General features: G+C 49.0%; 1 protein-coding gene across 2 annotated transcripts in view; it reads left to right on the forward strand.

Annotated features, from left to right (window-relative positions):
* RSPO4 (R-spondin 4) overlaps window positions 1–10192 on the forward strand; it is a 38280-nt gene extending 28088 nt beyond the window's left edge. For both annotated transcript variants that reach the window (XM_083507751.1, XM_083507750.1), the window contains exons 3-6: window positions 3225–3413; window positions 4425–4568; window positions 6539–6724; window positions 9267–10192. In XM_083507751.1, coding sequence (XP_083363877.1) covers window positions 3225–3413; window positions 4425–4568; window positions 6539–6724; window positions 9267–9349 — 602 coding nt within the window. In that variant the 3' untranslated portion in view covers window positions 9350–10192. The remainder of the gene's footprint in view (window positions 1–3224; window positions 3414–4424; window positions 4569–6538; window positions 6725–9266) is intronic.
* The last annotated feature ends 5390 nt before the right edge of the window (window positions 10193–15582 follow it).

A 15582-nucleotide genomic window follows, 5' to 3' on the forward strand; every position in this document is an offset into this window, starting at 1 on the left:
CTGAGTTCCGGTGAGTTTTCCTCCTGGGAAAAAAGTCCTGGGGAAAGTGTTCACAAAAATGCATGTGTTAGTGAAAGTAACTTTTAAAAATGCATCGTAATAGGAAAAAAATGCTAGCAAAAATGTGTTAGTATCTTCTTGAAGACAGATGTGGAAGTGGGATGAACAGAAATCATAGATGTGGAGAATGAGAAATTGAGAGAAGCCAACATTGCCAAGACTCATCCATCGCTGGTGGAGTAGCTCATCTTGATAACTTGCTGGTGGCTTCTGTCAGAGAGTACAGGGATGAGACTCAGTGCCTGGAGGAAGCATGGTGACAGGTGTCATCAAAAACATCTGGAGGGCACCAGGTTGGAGGGTGTGGAGTTTGCTTCGTGTGTGTAAAGCTGATTATCCCACTTCCTTCTCCCGCTTCCCATATGGAACCTTCTGCATGCAAGGCCCCTCAGCTATGATCATTCCCCCAGATGGCTGTAGGTGATCCTGCCCACTGTGTCTTGCTTACTTACTCAATACCACAGCTGGTTTCCTATATCCCCGTGTCCATTACCAGAGAGCATTGGCAAGGTCTGTTGTGTGGGTCTCCCTGTTGCCTGGTAAATAAAAATGGACACTGTCTGGGTCTGTGCATTGCACGGGAAGATCTGTAGTGCTGATTTCCTGTTTTTCAGGGAAGCTAGTGTGCCATTAGGGACACAGGTGGTGTTAAACCACAGAGCCTAGGACTTGCCGATCAGAAGGTCGGTGGTTCGAATCCCCACGATGGGGTGAGCTCCCATTGCTCGATCCCTGCTTCTGCCAACCTAGCAGTTCGAAAGCACGTCAAAGCTCAAGTAGATAAATAGGTACCGCTCTGGCGGGAAGGTAAATGGTGTTTCCGTGCGCTGCTCTGGTTCACCAGAAGTGCCTTAGTCATGCTGGCCACATGACCCGGAAGCTGTACGCCGGCTCCCTCAGCTAATAAAGCGAGATGAGCACCGCAACCCCAGAGTCGGTCACAATTGAACCTAATGGTCAGGGGTCCCTTTACCTTTAGTCTGCCATTATTGACTTTCTCATGGAGACCTGCTTCCAAGCAACCTCAGGTTTTCCTGGAACACCATTTCAAAGCCACATCTTTGGCCCAAACTTTGTTCTTTATAGTATACCATCCACGCACAGGATGCTTTGCAAAAACGAAGGGACAAGTCCCTGACCCCAAAGGGCTTACACTCCAAAATCCCTGAGCTTTACAATCTCTCAGCCTGTTCCATCTGCTGCGCAGTTTTTAATGAGATTGTTTTATTGCATGTTTTCATTCTGGATGCTTATAATGTCAATGTTTTACTGGGCTTGTGCATTTTGACAGCTGAGGTTAATATTTTAACGTTTGTGGAATTTGCAGAGCCTTTCCTTTTTTAAAAATCATTTTTATTAAGTTTTCCATTTTAACAATCCAATCAAATCACATTAAATATTCCAAATTATACATATACATATCAAATAATCCAAATATTCTGCCGAATTATAAAAATTTTATTGGGACTTCCCATGTTTCAAGTTCGGGGGGACTCTGATCATCTTATGTTGTTGTTGTTTAGTCGTTTAGTCGTGTCCGACTCTTCGTGACCCCCTGGACCAGAGCATGCCAGGCCCTCCTGTCTTCCACTGCCTCTTCCACTGCCAGTTTGATCAAACTCATGCTGGTAGCTTCAAGAACACCACCCAACCATCTCGTCCTCTGTTGTCCCCTTCTCCTTGTGCCCTCCATCTTTCCCAACATCAAGGTCTTTTCCAGGTAGTCTTCTCTTCTCATGAGGTGGCCATCATCTTATATCTCTGCTGTTTTTAATAGGCATTTCCAATAGTGCCTTTAAATCTGCCTGTTGTTAACCTTCCTTCTTTCACGGCCTCTGAGTTGTTCCCACAAGCGAGTTGAAATAAACAATGATTGCAGAGCCTTTCCTGTCGGAAGAAGGGTGAGTGTCTCCACCACTTTGCCAATGGGACACAGCCACACACGCCCTTTTGTAGATTTACAAAAGGAAAAACGCACGCCAATAAATAAATCTTAGAGAGGGGAAAGGTTAGACGCAGATGCACAAAGCATTAAAACAACAACAACCAATACCCCTTGTGCTCTTTTCTGCTCCCCCTTTCTTCCTGCCCAGGGTGGCCCTGACCTCTACCTGCCCCTCAGAGTCAGGGGAGGTGGCCCTTGATGGCATCAGACTTCCATCCTCCTCACTAGCTCTCCAGCAGCTGCTATGAGCTACCCAGCCATGGAGAGGCTACAGAGAGGCCACAGGATCCTCTCTCATGTCCACTGCAGCCACAGCTGCCACTTAGGACAAGCTCAAAAGGGACATTCTGCATCCAGGATCAAAGCAGAAGCTGGGATGGCTTTCGTAATTCCAGGACTGTCCCTGGGAAATAGGGACACTTTGAGGGTTTGCCTCATGCTCAGGGCTGGACTTAGGTTTGATGCGGCCCTAAGCTACTGAAGGTAATGGGGCCCTTTATATGGCCAGCTGTCCTTTGTCAACAACAAATTGTCGCTGTTTTTCTTGTTGAATATATGCTATATGGTGTATTTATGGACCGAATAGGTATCTGAAGCCATTTGCACATGTTTCCTGGCAACCAGTCCATGCAGAATGTAGGCACCCTATATATAGAAATAAGCAAACCAGTGATATTTTAGGGAGCAGGCTAGCAGGCGGGGCCCATAACTTACATCGTGGGAGCCTACACAACAGAAAACACGGTTGCTGTATGTAGGTTTTATTTTATGTGTTTCTTTTAATCTTATACAGTGGATGCTTGGGTTGCGAATGTGATCCGTGCGGGATGCACATTCACAACCCACAGCATTCGCAACCCGTGTCTGCGCACACACAGGTTGCAATTAGGCGCTTCTGCGCATGTGCAAAACGTGATTTAGCACTTCTGTGCATGTGCGACCGCCAAAACCTGGAAATAACCCGTTCTGGTACTTCCAGGTTTCAGCAGTCCGCAACCCGAAAAGATGCAACCTTAAGCAGCTGTAACCCAGGGTATGACTGTATTTTGGAAATGTACATCCAGTTTTTTTCCTTTAAATTTTTTGGGGGGTCCCCAAGAGAGTGGGGCCCTAAGCTATAGCTTGTTTAGCTTATATGTAAATCTAGCACTGCTCATGCTGCCAATAGTCCCTGTTCACTGCCTCTCTCCCATCTCTGATTCCTCTCTCTCCCTACCAGTAACCACCACATTGTTTGAGAACTGCACCGGGTGCGTCATGTGTTCGGAGGACAACGGCTGCATCTCCTGCCAGCAGAGGCTCTTCCTGCTCATCTGGAGGGACGGGATCCGGCAGTACGGGGCCTGCGTTCACGCCTGTCCACCGGGATACTTTGGGGTGCGAGGCCAAGAGGTCAACCGTTGCATTAGTAGGTGGCTGATTGCGCAAGCGGGTCTCTCCTATCCCAGTGGGACTCCTTATCACTGGCCCTTGGTTCGTTCAGAGGTCTGACCTCTCTGTTCTGTGGAGGTTGCAGCTGGGGAGGGGAATTGCAAAGCCAAACTACCTCATTTTCATTTCCCAAAATGAAACCTTCAGAACCTGCACTCCTCTGAATTTTGCTCTGCAGTTCCCTGGACAAATAGTATTGCAAAAACGTGTTTAATAGGGGAAAGTATACAGCAGGTAGCGCTCTGGGTTAAACCACAGAGCCTAGGGCTTGCCGATCAGAAGGTTGGTGGTTCGAATCCCCACGACGGGGTGAGCTCCCGTTGTTCAGTCCCAGCTCCTGCCAACCTAGCAGTTTGAAAGCACACTAGTGCAAGTAGATAAATAGGTACCACTGCGGCAGGAAGGTAAACAGCATTTCCGTGTGCTGCTCTGGTTCGCCAGAAGTGGCTTAGTCATGCTGGCCACATGACCCGGAAGCTGTACGCCGGGTCCCTCGGCCAATAAAGCGAGATGAGTGCCGCAACCCCAGAGTCGTCCGCGACTGGACCTAGTGGTCAGGGGTCCCTTTACCTTTACCTTATATAGAAAAATGCACATGTTGTTTAAACAACATACAAGAATGCATTATAATGGGCAGGATTGTTTGCAAAACTGTGTATAATTCATGAAAAATGCATGGGAAAGCATATGAATTTTTATAGACAAATAATAATAATAATAATAATAATAATAATAATAATAATAATAATAATAATATCAAACTGATAAATAAGCTGAACTGAACTCACAGGCTGAAAATGCAAACCCGGAAGAAAATGAAATTGGCAGATTCCTCCATCAGAATTATAGAATCATAGAACTGTAGAGTTGGGAGAGTCCTGTTGCCGTGGGAAGTGGGTTGGAGATATCCAGGAAGAAATAAATATATGGCAAGGTGTTGCTGACCTCCCTCCCTCCCTCCCACTTTATTCTCTGTTGCCCCGTGCAGAGTGCCGGTCTCCCAGCTGCGACAGCTGCTTCAGCAAAGACTTCTGCATGAAATGCAAAGAGCAATTCTACCTGCACAAAGGCAAATGCTTCAGCTCGTGTCCCCAGGACACTGTGGCCCAGCACAGCACCCGGGAATGCCAAGGTAAGCCAGGCAAGGAGTCGCGAAGAACCCACCCCAGGCTCTGTTAGGGATGCTTATCAGTCACTTGTCACTCAAAGGTCTTCAAGTGACTTACATTAAATAAAAATGTATACAAGTACATTAGGGTTGCCGTATTTCAGAAAGCTGGACACAAAGTTGGGAGAAAGTTGTTGAGCCTTTTTGGCAAAATCTCCAAAAATGAAATTCAGTTTCCGAGGTATTTTAAAGGCGCCTAAAGGTGTATAATGAAGGCACCAGGCAAACTTCCCTGGGGAGAGCATTCCACAGAAGGGGAGCCACTGCAGAGAAGGCCCCGTTCTCGTGTTGCCACCGTCCTCACCTCTCAAGGAGGAGGCACACGAAGGAGGGCCTCAGAAGATGATCTCAGGGTCTGGGTAGGTTTACCGTATTTTTTGCTCTATAGGACGCACTTTTCCCCCTTCAAAAATTAAGGGGAAATGTGTGTGTGTCTTATGGAGCGAATGCAGGCTCCTTGGCTTCAGCGATAGCAACGCGAAGCCTCTGAAGCGCAGAGGGAGAGCTCCCCCCGCGCTCCAGAGGCTTCGCGTTGCTTTCACTGAAGCCGCCTGAAGCCTCTGGAGCGCAGCGGGAGTTCCTGCTGCACTCCGGGGGCTTCAGGCAGCTATCCCCAAGCCTTCGGAGCACAGCAGGAGTTCCCGCTGTGCTCCGAAGGCTTGTGGATAGCCGCCTGAAGCCTGGAGAGCGAGAGGCGGCAGTGCACACCTATCCCTCTTGCTCTCCAGGCTTCGCTTCGCTGGAGAGGCACTGCACAGTTTTCCCTCTCTGCGCAGTGCCCCTTCAGCAAAGCGGGGGGAGAAATAGAAGGGGCTGAGCAGAGAGGGGGAGAATTCCCCCCCCCCCCCGTTCTCCCACTCCTATGGTCTGGTGCGTCCTATAGAGCGAAAAATACGGTATATGGAAAGAGGCAGTCCTTGAGGTATTGTGGTCCTGAGCAGTGGCGTAGCGTGGGGGGTGCAAGGGGGGCAGGCCGCACCGGGCGCAACATCTGGGGGGGCGCGCTCGCTGCCTCCGGAGTCGCCGAAGAGCCTCGGGCGCAGGCTGTAGCAGAGCCGCATGTCTCGCGGCGCCCGGCTGAAGGCGCCCGGCAGGCAGCGGCTCTCAGCGCTTGCCGCGGAGGACGCGCCAGGCAGCCCCTCCTCACAGCCCCGCCTCCGCCGCTGCTGCTGCAGCTGCTGGGCCGTTGCATTTTCCTCCCCTCTCTGCCCCCCTCCTCCTCCGGGCAAGCGGCGTCGTTTGGGCAGCAGCGCCAGCGGCAACTCGCAGGTTAGGGGTTGGGGGGCGCAAATTATGTGCCTTGCCCCGGGTTAGGGGGCGCAAATTACTTGCGTTGCCCCGGGTGCTGACAACTCACGCTACGCCGCTGGTCCTGAGTCACTTTAGGGTTTTATAGGTCAAAACCAGCACTTTGAATTGGGCCCGGAAACTCATGGCTAGCCAGTGCAGTGGGACCAGGATCGGTGCAATATGCTCAAACCGTCTTGCTCCGGCGAGCAACCTGGCCCACCACCAATCCCCAGACTCTAAGCCTTCTTCCCATGGGGGTTCCCCAGCTGGTTCCTCCATGTCCAACCAGTCCCTGACAGGTGGTGAACTTCAGGTGCACGGTCCACATGCAACCCCAAGGATCTTCTTAACTGGCCCATGGAGTGTCTCTAGACCATGGAAGAAAATCTGGCCCCTGGGTTCCCTGCCCCTGAAACAATCTTGGACTTACATCGGCCTTTCTCAACCTGTGGGTCCCCGGATGTTGTTGAACTACAACTCCCATCACCCCTAGCTAGCAAGGCCAGAGCTCAGGGATGATGGGAGTTGTAGTCCAACAACATTTGAGAACCACTGACTTAGATGGACAAAGCTCAAACCAAGCCGGCTTCCTGTTTTCTGACATGGTGGTTGTGGGTTTTTCTTCCTTATCTCACCCCCGCCAGAAAAATGTGAGGTGGGTCCCTGGGGCAGCTGGAGCCCCTGCAACAATCAAGGACGGACGTGCGGCTCCAAGTGGGGCTCGACGACCCGGGTCCGTGAGGTCCTCAGGCCCAGCAAAGATGAGGCGGCCGCATGCCAGACGCTCTCCGAGTCCAGGAAGTGCCGATTGAAGAAGATCTGTCCGGGAGGTGAGGTGCAGAGGGATGGAGGGAGGGGTAGCCATGCTGTGGGGAGAGGGCAAAGAGATAGGAACTTGCCAATGTTTCTGAATCCCAGACAGGGCTGGGAAACCTCTGGTGCACAGGGAAAGTTTAGCTTGCCAAGAGTTCCAGTTCAGCCCATGAGGCAATTCCCCCCAAACTACACCCACCTGCAGTGCCAGATGGGTGGTACCTCGGGTTACATACGCTTCAGCTTACAGACTCTGTTAACCCAGAAATATTAAGAACTTTGCTTCAGAATGAGAACAGAAATTGTGCGGCGGTGGCGCAGCAGCAGCTGGAGGCCCCATTAGCTAAAGTGGTGCTTCAGGTTAAGAACAGTTTCAGGTTAAGAACAGACCTCTGGAATGAATTAAGTACTTAACCTGAGGTACCACTGTATAAATTAAACAAGCTATATCTTAGGGCCCCGCTCTCTTGGGGGCCCCCCAAAAAATTAAAGGAAAAAACTGGATTTCCAAAATATAGGATAAAGAAACCACATAAAATAAAGCCTACATACAGCAACAGTGTTTTGTGTTGTGTAGGCTCCTGTGATGTAAGTCATGGGCCCTGCCTGCTAGCCTGCTCCCTAAACTATCGCTGGTTTGCTCATTTCTGTGTATAGGGTGCCTACATTCTGCATGGACTGGTTGCACAGCAACATGTACAAATGGCTTTAGATACCTGTCAGGTCCATAAATTACCATCTAGCATATTTTTGTCGTTTAGTTGTGTCCGACTCTTCGTGACCCCCTGGACCAGAGCACGCCAGGCACTCCTGTCTTCCACTGCCTCCCGCAGTTTGGTCAGACTCATGCTGGTAGCTTTGAGAACACTGTCCAACCATCTCGTCCTCTGTCGTCCCCTTCTCCTTGTGCCCTCCATCTTTCCCAGCATCAGGGTCTTTTCCAGGGAGTCTTCTCTTCTCATGAGGTGGCCAAAGTCTTGGAGCCTCAGCTTCACGATCTGTCCTTCCTGTGAGCACTCAGGGCTGATTTCCTTCAGAATGGAGAGGTTTGATCTTCTTGCAGTCCATGGGACTCTCACGAGTCTCCTCCAGCACCTGAATTCAAAAGCATCAATTCTTTGGCGATCAGCCTTCTTTATGGTCCAGCTCTCACTTCCATACATCACTACCGGGAAAACCATAGCTTTAACTATATGGACCTTTGTTGGCAAGGTATCTAGCATATATTCAACACAAAAAACAGTGACAATTTGTTGTTAACAAAGGACAGCTGGACATATAAAGGGCCCCATTGCCTTCAGGAGCTTATGGCCTCATCAAACTTAAATCTGGCCCTGCCCACCTGCCAATCAACTGCCAATCAACTGGTGATGTCACTGGATCGGCAGGTTCATGGACTGCAGTTCTGCATTGGCTGCACAGGGCACTTCCCTGCAAGGTACTGTGAAATTTGTCTCTGTTTGCACTGAAAGGCGAACCTCCCCACTTCCCACTTTCTCGAATGCTCTGCAGACCGAAAGTTCACACTGCTCCGAATTTTGCCAATGCAGTTTTCCAGTCAGGACACTTGTGTGAAAGGAAGAGCATTTTAGAAGCTGAGCGGCATTGAGATTCCTACAATTCATTAAATAAATAGAGAATACACTGCAAAGCAAGGCAAGGACGTTTTAAATAACACCAGCATCCCCCAAGACTCACCAAATGGCAATTGCGAAACAATAAAGGATGGCAGCAGATCATCACTAACAGGAAACAGAACAAGATGAGGGTTGGTGGCCGGGGGGTGGGCAAGGAGGCTAAGCAACCTATTTCCCATCCCATAATACTTCCACTCCTGCAAGCAGGATGCTGCTAAGGCTGGCATACTCGAGATCTCTGGATGGAATGACGTTGTTAACTGAAACTGCTTTTAGATGTCTTAAATTGTGTCTTCAGAATGCTGTAAGTGTTTTATTGTTTTAAGACCAGCACTCTCAGAGTGCTTCTAGGTTCCCGCTCTTTTCTGGTGAGATACAGTTACATACTGGCATGTTCAGGTTGCAGAATCGCAGTTGATTGGGACTTCTTGCAATAAATAAAGTCCTTTGACGCAACTGTCGTCTAACATCCCTGCTAACCAATTGGAACAAATGCTTGCTAAATTCCCAGCATCATCTAATCTGGTTGCAAACAGATCAGGGTGAATGCTCAGCAAATAGGGTGTCTGGAAGCACCCTAAGGACTTGTAGGGCTGTTCATGACTTGATCTCCTATAAAATGCTAATTTAGATAGTATTGTGGGATACTAGGGTCATCAAACCATCTCATTCTCATGGGAAATTCACTACTTTCCACCCTGCCCCCCAGCAGTTATTTCCTACACACATTTTTGCAGCAGTGAGGAGGTTTGCTACTACCTCTAAATCATCATCTGAAACTAAATTATTTCTACAGAGCCTAGAAATGATATTTTCAGTGCTAAAAGTAATGCATATCCCAAAAGCTTCTGTTGCTGTTGTTTTTTGCATGTGGCATTGAACAACCCCCTGAACTAAACGTGGTTCTGGTTTTGCCTTTCAGAGAACAAGGAAAAGAAAAAGAACGCAAAAAGGGAGAGGAAACAGAGGAGGAAGAAAAAGCTGGAATCTCTCATGGTTATTTAATCGCCGTCAGAGCAAGTGGAAATGTCCGGGAGGGGAGCAGTACATGAGGCAGTCCAGCAGGGGGCATCCTAGTGGACGAAAAAAAAGACCTTCTTTCTCTGCCTCTGCGAGGTTCCTTCCTCAGCTATTTTCGCATTGTTGTTGTTTTTCCATCTTTTCCATCCAGATCACGTTGCACAATCCTTCTTTCCAGAAAGAGAGAAAAGGAAGCCTTTGCGGCCTGTCAGATGTTTCCCCTTTAGAGGTCCTAATTTGTTGCCACACACGCATCTCCCTCCTCACCCCCAGATTGCCGGCAGAGACAGAACAGTATGGAAAAGGATGCCGGGGGCCGTACGGCGTTGTGTCACTGACGCTCCCTGCACAGCCTTCGTTGGAAAGGCACCCCAGAGGGACTCAGAGAAGAGCGAAGAAGGAGGACGTCTCCCAAAGGATGGAAAGAGGCTGTAATTCAAAGGTGGAGCACCTGTTTGGGGCTGGAAAAGGCCTCTCTGAACCCCTGGAGAGCTGCTGCCGGCCAGTGTAGGCAAGCTGAGCTAGATGGACCAATGACCTGACTTGGTACGAGGCAGATTCTTTTATGTTCCAGAGGCGGCAAGTCACCCTGACTTGGTGGCTTGTAGGCTTGTGTTTGTTGTTGTTGTCGTTTACTCGTGTCCGCCTCTTCGTGACCCCCTGGACCAGAGCACACCAGGCCCTCCTGTCTTCCACTGCCTCCCGCAGTTTGGTCAAACTCATGCTGGTAGCTTTGAGAACACTGTCCCACCATCTCATCCTCTGTCATCCCCTTCTCCTAGTGCCCTCCATCTTTCCCAACATCAGAGTCTTTTCCAGGGAGTCTTCTCTTCTCATGAGGTGGCCAAAGTCTTGGAGCCTCAGCTTCAGGATTTGTCTTTCCAGTGGGCACTCATGGCTGATTTCCCTCAGAATGGAGAGGTTGGATCTTCTTGCAATCCATGGGACTCTCAAGAGTCTCCTCCAGCACCATAATTCAAAAGCATCAATTCTTTGGCGATCAGCCTTCTCTATGGTCCAGCTCTCACTCCCATACATCACTACTGGGAAAACCATAGCTTTAACTATGAGGCTTGTGTTTATCTCCTTCCAAAGCAATGCAAATATACCACAGGTGTTCACAGGTGGGTGGATAACCAGCTCTCCTGGCTTTCCCAAATGGGCCGACCCAGACTGCCTTGCACCCTTTGCCTGGGAGCAGGCAAGCTCACCTAGCAGAACTGATGAACGGAAGAAGCTGGCTAGGATCTAGCAGCCCCCCAGCGTATCTTTCCTCCTAAGAAGAGGCCGGGAAGTCTTACAATGCGTTTGCTAGGCTGCCATGCAATGCTTGCCTTCTCTCTCTCCCGCCTCCCTTCCCCACTTGGAACCCATAAAGGCAGGATCCTCTCTGCACAGATGCCAAAGCGGTTTGCCCGGAGTATCTCTTGATCTCCGTCTTCTTCACGCAGGAGGAGGTGTGATGGCTGGGCAGTTGACAGGGGCTCACTGATGCATGTGGTGAGTCCAGCAAGCCAACCCCTAGACCTGTTGAGACCTCCAGGTCACCTTCTGCTCTGCTTCTCCAGCGCACTTTCGTTGGAGAGGCTCTTGCTGCAAGATGGCTCCGTGTCAAAGAAGTCTTTGAAAGGCCTCCAGTGGTTTCTCTCCATTCAGGCGACCATGAGGGGTGCATGAATATCTCCCCCCCCCCCGTCCGTGTTGTTCTTCCATTTGTTTTTGGCATTAATAACGCCACTCCTTTCGTTTATTGAAATGGCAGTTGTTCTCGTTATTCACTTGCAAAAAAGCTCCTTTCTTCTGCAGGCTTTCCTTCCTTTCCTCGTTTATTGTGGCTCGGCCCCCAAGTTTGGAGCAGCGGCAGCAGAGCTTGATTTCATTGCCTGCATCTTCCCAGCAACCCTTGCTTTATTTTCCCAGAATGCCCCTGGTTGTCGTGTCATTCTGGAGCACACGGAGAGGAGTGCCAGCTGCCATTTAACGACCTGGAACGATGCAACACCCAGGGCATTCTGGGAAAACAAAATGTCTCTTGTTTCCACTTCTACTGCAGGAACTTTCCACATAATCCTGAATGACACATGAGGAACGAGTGCATATATGGGATATCAGTCATGAACCTAGTTTTATCCATCCCTATTGGCATTTGCGAGCTATTGGCTTAATTTTGGTGCATTTTAAAATTTGTTATGAAATGAATGCATACCGCTGTACGGGGGGAGGATGAGGAAAGATTTGGGGTCTGAGCAAGTGGTACTCTAAGGCTACAGCCCAAATGGCACTATTCAATGGGCTGGATCCAGACTAGGTTAGCTGAAGTTAGGGCTCATTGAAATCAATGGGACAAGTTGGTCATAACGACTTCAGTGGCGGAGGAAGGAGGGTGCAGTGGGGGTGGACTGCCCCAGGTGTCACCACTGAGGGGGGTGACAAAACGCTGGGCGGCACTCACCGCGGGGCCCGCAGCGCGCCTGAGCCACGCGTCTCTCCTGGGAGTGACGCGGTGGCTTGGGTGCCTGCAGGCTCCATGTTGCCCCAGATGGTCTGCCCACTGCCTCCCCCTTAGCTGTGAGGCGGCTGATTGGGAGGAGGCAGGCAGATGCCTCGGAGGCCTGGTGGAGTGGCCTGCCCCAGCTTGCCCCGCCCCACAGACAACTAGCCCCGCCCCCTAGGTAGCTGGCCCCACCCCTGGGCGCAGAACACGCGCACAGCCCCAGGCGCCCAATCGGCTTGCTCCGCCACTGAACGACTTATATCTCATCAATTTCAGTGGGAACTAAGGGCAACTAACTTCACCTGGAGCCGAGCCATTGGGGCCATAGCTGTCAACTTTCAGATTTGAAAATAAGGGATCAGCAGCCTCAAAAATAAGAGATCAGCAGCCTCACCTGTCCTGGGGACAGTCTACGGGATATCTAACAATCCGGGGTAGCGGTGGGAAGCAGCGGGAAACGGCACTGGAATAAGGGAATTTCCTGCAAAATAAGGGAAAGTTGACAGCTATGATCGGGGCTCACTTTGGATTCAACAAGCCTGGAGAGTCAAGGAAGGACAACTCTCTTGCCGGAGAACTCCTGGAAGTGACTCCAGCTCCTGAAATGCCCCGGGACAGGGCCCAGAAGAGAAATAACCCAACCCAGTTTGTACAGACAGATCATGAGGATTTATCCTGTAGTTGGAGCTGTGTCTCTGTCTACCATCTGCTACAATGGCCTTGCAGAGTTTCCAAGTCAAAATTTTGAAGAGAGAGCGAGTGAGAGAGAAAGTGCGTTTGCTAAATCAGTCCCATAGCCGTCATCCTTCCTGCTACAAAACCTCAGATTTGAAAATTAACCAGGGCCCTAGAGTTGCATTTCCCTGACACAGCACACAGGAAGCTCTCCTGCATGACCAAAACCTATAGCAGCGATGGTTTTCCACAAGGCCCAAACAGGGAGGAACTTCCCAGTGGAGAAATCCTGTTAGTTCTACAGGAAAAATGAAGGAATCTCAATTGCTCTATAAGTGGCAAAGGAGGGCGACCTTCGGAACCCACAGCTGAGCAAGACCTTTATTGGGATAACTGAGCAATACGTCACAAAAGTGGCGTGAGCTTTTGAGTTCCACAGAACTCTTCATCAGCCTAGAGGTTGCACAAACTGCAGGAAGTGAGGGGGGGATGGAAGGGAAAGGGGGAAAGTACAAAACAGCACCACATTCAGCGCCCGATCTGCATCTTGGAACTGAGTCTACATAGTGAACTCGTGGCTAAGTATCAGCTTAATTTTTATACTTAATAAAGAAATCCTCTCCCCCATCCCACTTTATGTTGTCCAGCTGAGGCTTTGTGGAGGGTCCAAAACCCCAACAATCTACCCCCTTTATTTTAGTTACTTGCCTTTGAGAAAACTTGCACTGTAAGCCTACACATAGGTACATTTCTTCAGCAAGATGCAGATTTTTGGATAGGTTCCTGTGATTCTGGATGAAAGCAAATTACATTTTATTGTTGCTATGAATAATAAATAAATAAATAAATAAATAAATATATAATATAGAGAATTTATTTGTAGAATGTCAATGTATTTAAAATGCTCTTCGTCATATAGATTTATTTCTTCAATTTTGTTTTAAATGTATTTTTGTTTTTTGTTTTTTTTTAATGCATTGTAAATAGCAACCTCCGTTTGAAACCTTGTCGAGACTTAGGCTGAAAAAAACAAATGTGATTGCATGGAAGATGGACACAACCACATCTTAAAAGAAAAGTTTTCCAAGGAAAGGGATATTTTTGTTGTTGTTTTTTTGCTTTGTTTTTACATACACATTTTTTGCAGCTACCACTTGGGGGCGCTACAGAGTAGAGGATGGCTGGTACTCCGTTCTTGCATTTAATACAATTTCGGCTGTTGCCTTCTAGTGAATGCAAGTGAAACGCAAAATCTGCAACTGCTACGGTTTTGTATATTGCTTGTATCATTTTCAAAAGCAGGGCAGCTGTCTGACTTGTTTGCTTTCCAATAAAAACGTTCTTTTTTTAAAAAAACCAAAACTTCTGAATGTGTGCATTATATGTTGTTGTTGTTGTTTAGTTGTTTATTCGTGTCCGACTCTTCGTGACCCCCTGGACCAGAGCATGCCAGGCACTTCTGTCTTCTGCTTTTTTGATGTTGAGCTTCAGACCATATTTTGCGCTCTCCTCTTTCACCCTCATTAAAAGGTTCTTTAATCCTCCTCACTTTCTGCCATCAAGGTTGTGCCTTGCTTATTTAGAGGAGGATTAAGCTGCCGCATTTTGGATTAGTGTAGTTTCCGGGTCACCTTCAAAGGCAGCCCCATGTAGAGCGCATTGCAGTAGTCCAAGCGAGAGATAACCAGAGCATGCGCCAACTCATATCACCTCTTGGACTCCTCTTTTCCAGGCTAAACATACCCAGCTCCCTCAACCATTTACTCATAAGGCTTGGTTTCAGCCCCCTTCATCATCTTGGTTGCCCTCCTCTGCACACATTCCAGCTTAAATTGTGGTGCCGAGAACTGGACAGAGGAAACAAAATGATCGTGGCTTTAGCCTTTGGCAGGATTCTCCTCCTTTATAGCACTGCAGTGCTCAGAACCAGATGTGATTCTCCAGGTGTGGCTCGATTAGGACAGAATACAAACTCTCAGAACCATCCCTTTCAATTGGTGGGCAAGTCAGTGGAGGGAAGGCAAAAAGATGCGCTGGTGTGTTGGGTTGCCAGACCTCCAGATTCACCTGGCTCTCTCCAGGTGGCAGGTTGGAGGATATGGATCTCCAGGTGAACAATATGGCCTTTAGTAGTAATAATAGCAATAACAACAATAACAGCCATAACTATGATGATAATAGGGCCGTGCCTGCTCCTTGCAAGCTTCAGCTCAGCAGGAGATGCCTGCAAAGTATAGCATATAGACCAGCATTTCTCAACCTGTGGGTCCCCAGATGTTGTTGAACTATAACTCCCATCACCCCTAGCTAGCAAGGCCAGAGCTCAGGGATGATGGGAGTTGTAGTCCAACAACATCTGGGGACCCACAGGTTGAGAACCACTGATATAGACCATGGGTAGGCAAACTAAGGCCCAGGGGCTGGATCCGGCCCAATCACCTTCTAAATCTGGCCTGTGGACGGTCTGGAAATCAGCGTGTTTTTACATGAGTAGAAAGTGTCCTTTTATTTCAAATGCATCTCTGGGTTATTTGGGGGGCATGGGAATTCATTCATATATTTTTTTCTTTTCAAAATATAGTCCGCCCCCACCCCACAAGGTCTGGAAAAGTTTGCTGACCCCTGGCATAGACACTCTGTCCGCTCCCCTCTCCCAATTAACCTCCGTCTCCAGGGCCCAGCCAATGACATCATCAGGGGATTGTCACAACAACATCACCAATGGCCTCCACTAGTGACGTTGCCATGCCCCCCCCCCCCGGTCTCAGCTTTGTGTCCTGAAATTTCAGCATCTGGGGTGCTCCTGAACTGGCATCCCTACCTATGTGGTGGAAATGCCTCATTTTCTCCGTCCTGGGTGTTTCCAGGGTTCCACCCCCTTGTTTTGCACCTGGTTCTGGTTATTTGACCTGCGGGTTCCAGTAGAAAACCAAGTAGTTCTTGCAGGCTTGAAGAAGAACAGCCAGATTATTTAGCTGTGATTCCAGCATTGCAGGAGGTTAGACTGGATAACTCATTGGGACCCATTCCAACTCTAGGATTCTGTGGG

Source organism: Podarcis liolepis, assembly GCF_965112155.1.
Source record: "Podarcis liolepis genome assembly, chromosome: 6".
NCBI classification, from domain to species: Eukaryota; Metazoa; Chordata; class Lepidosauria; order Squamata; family Lacertidae; genus Podarcis; species Podarcis liolepis.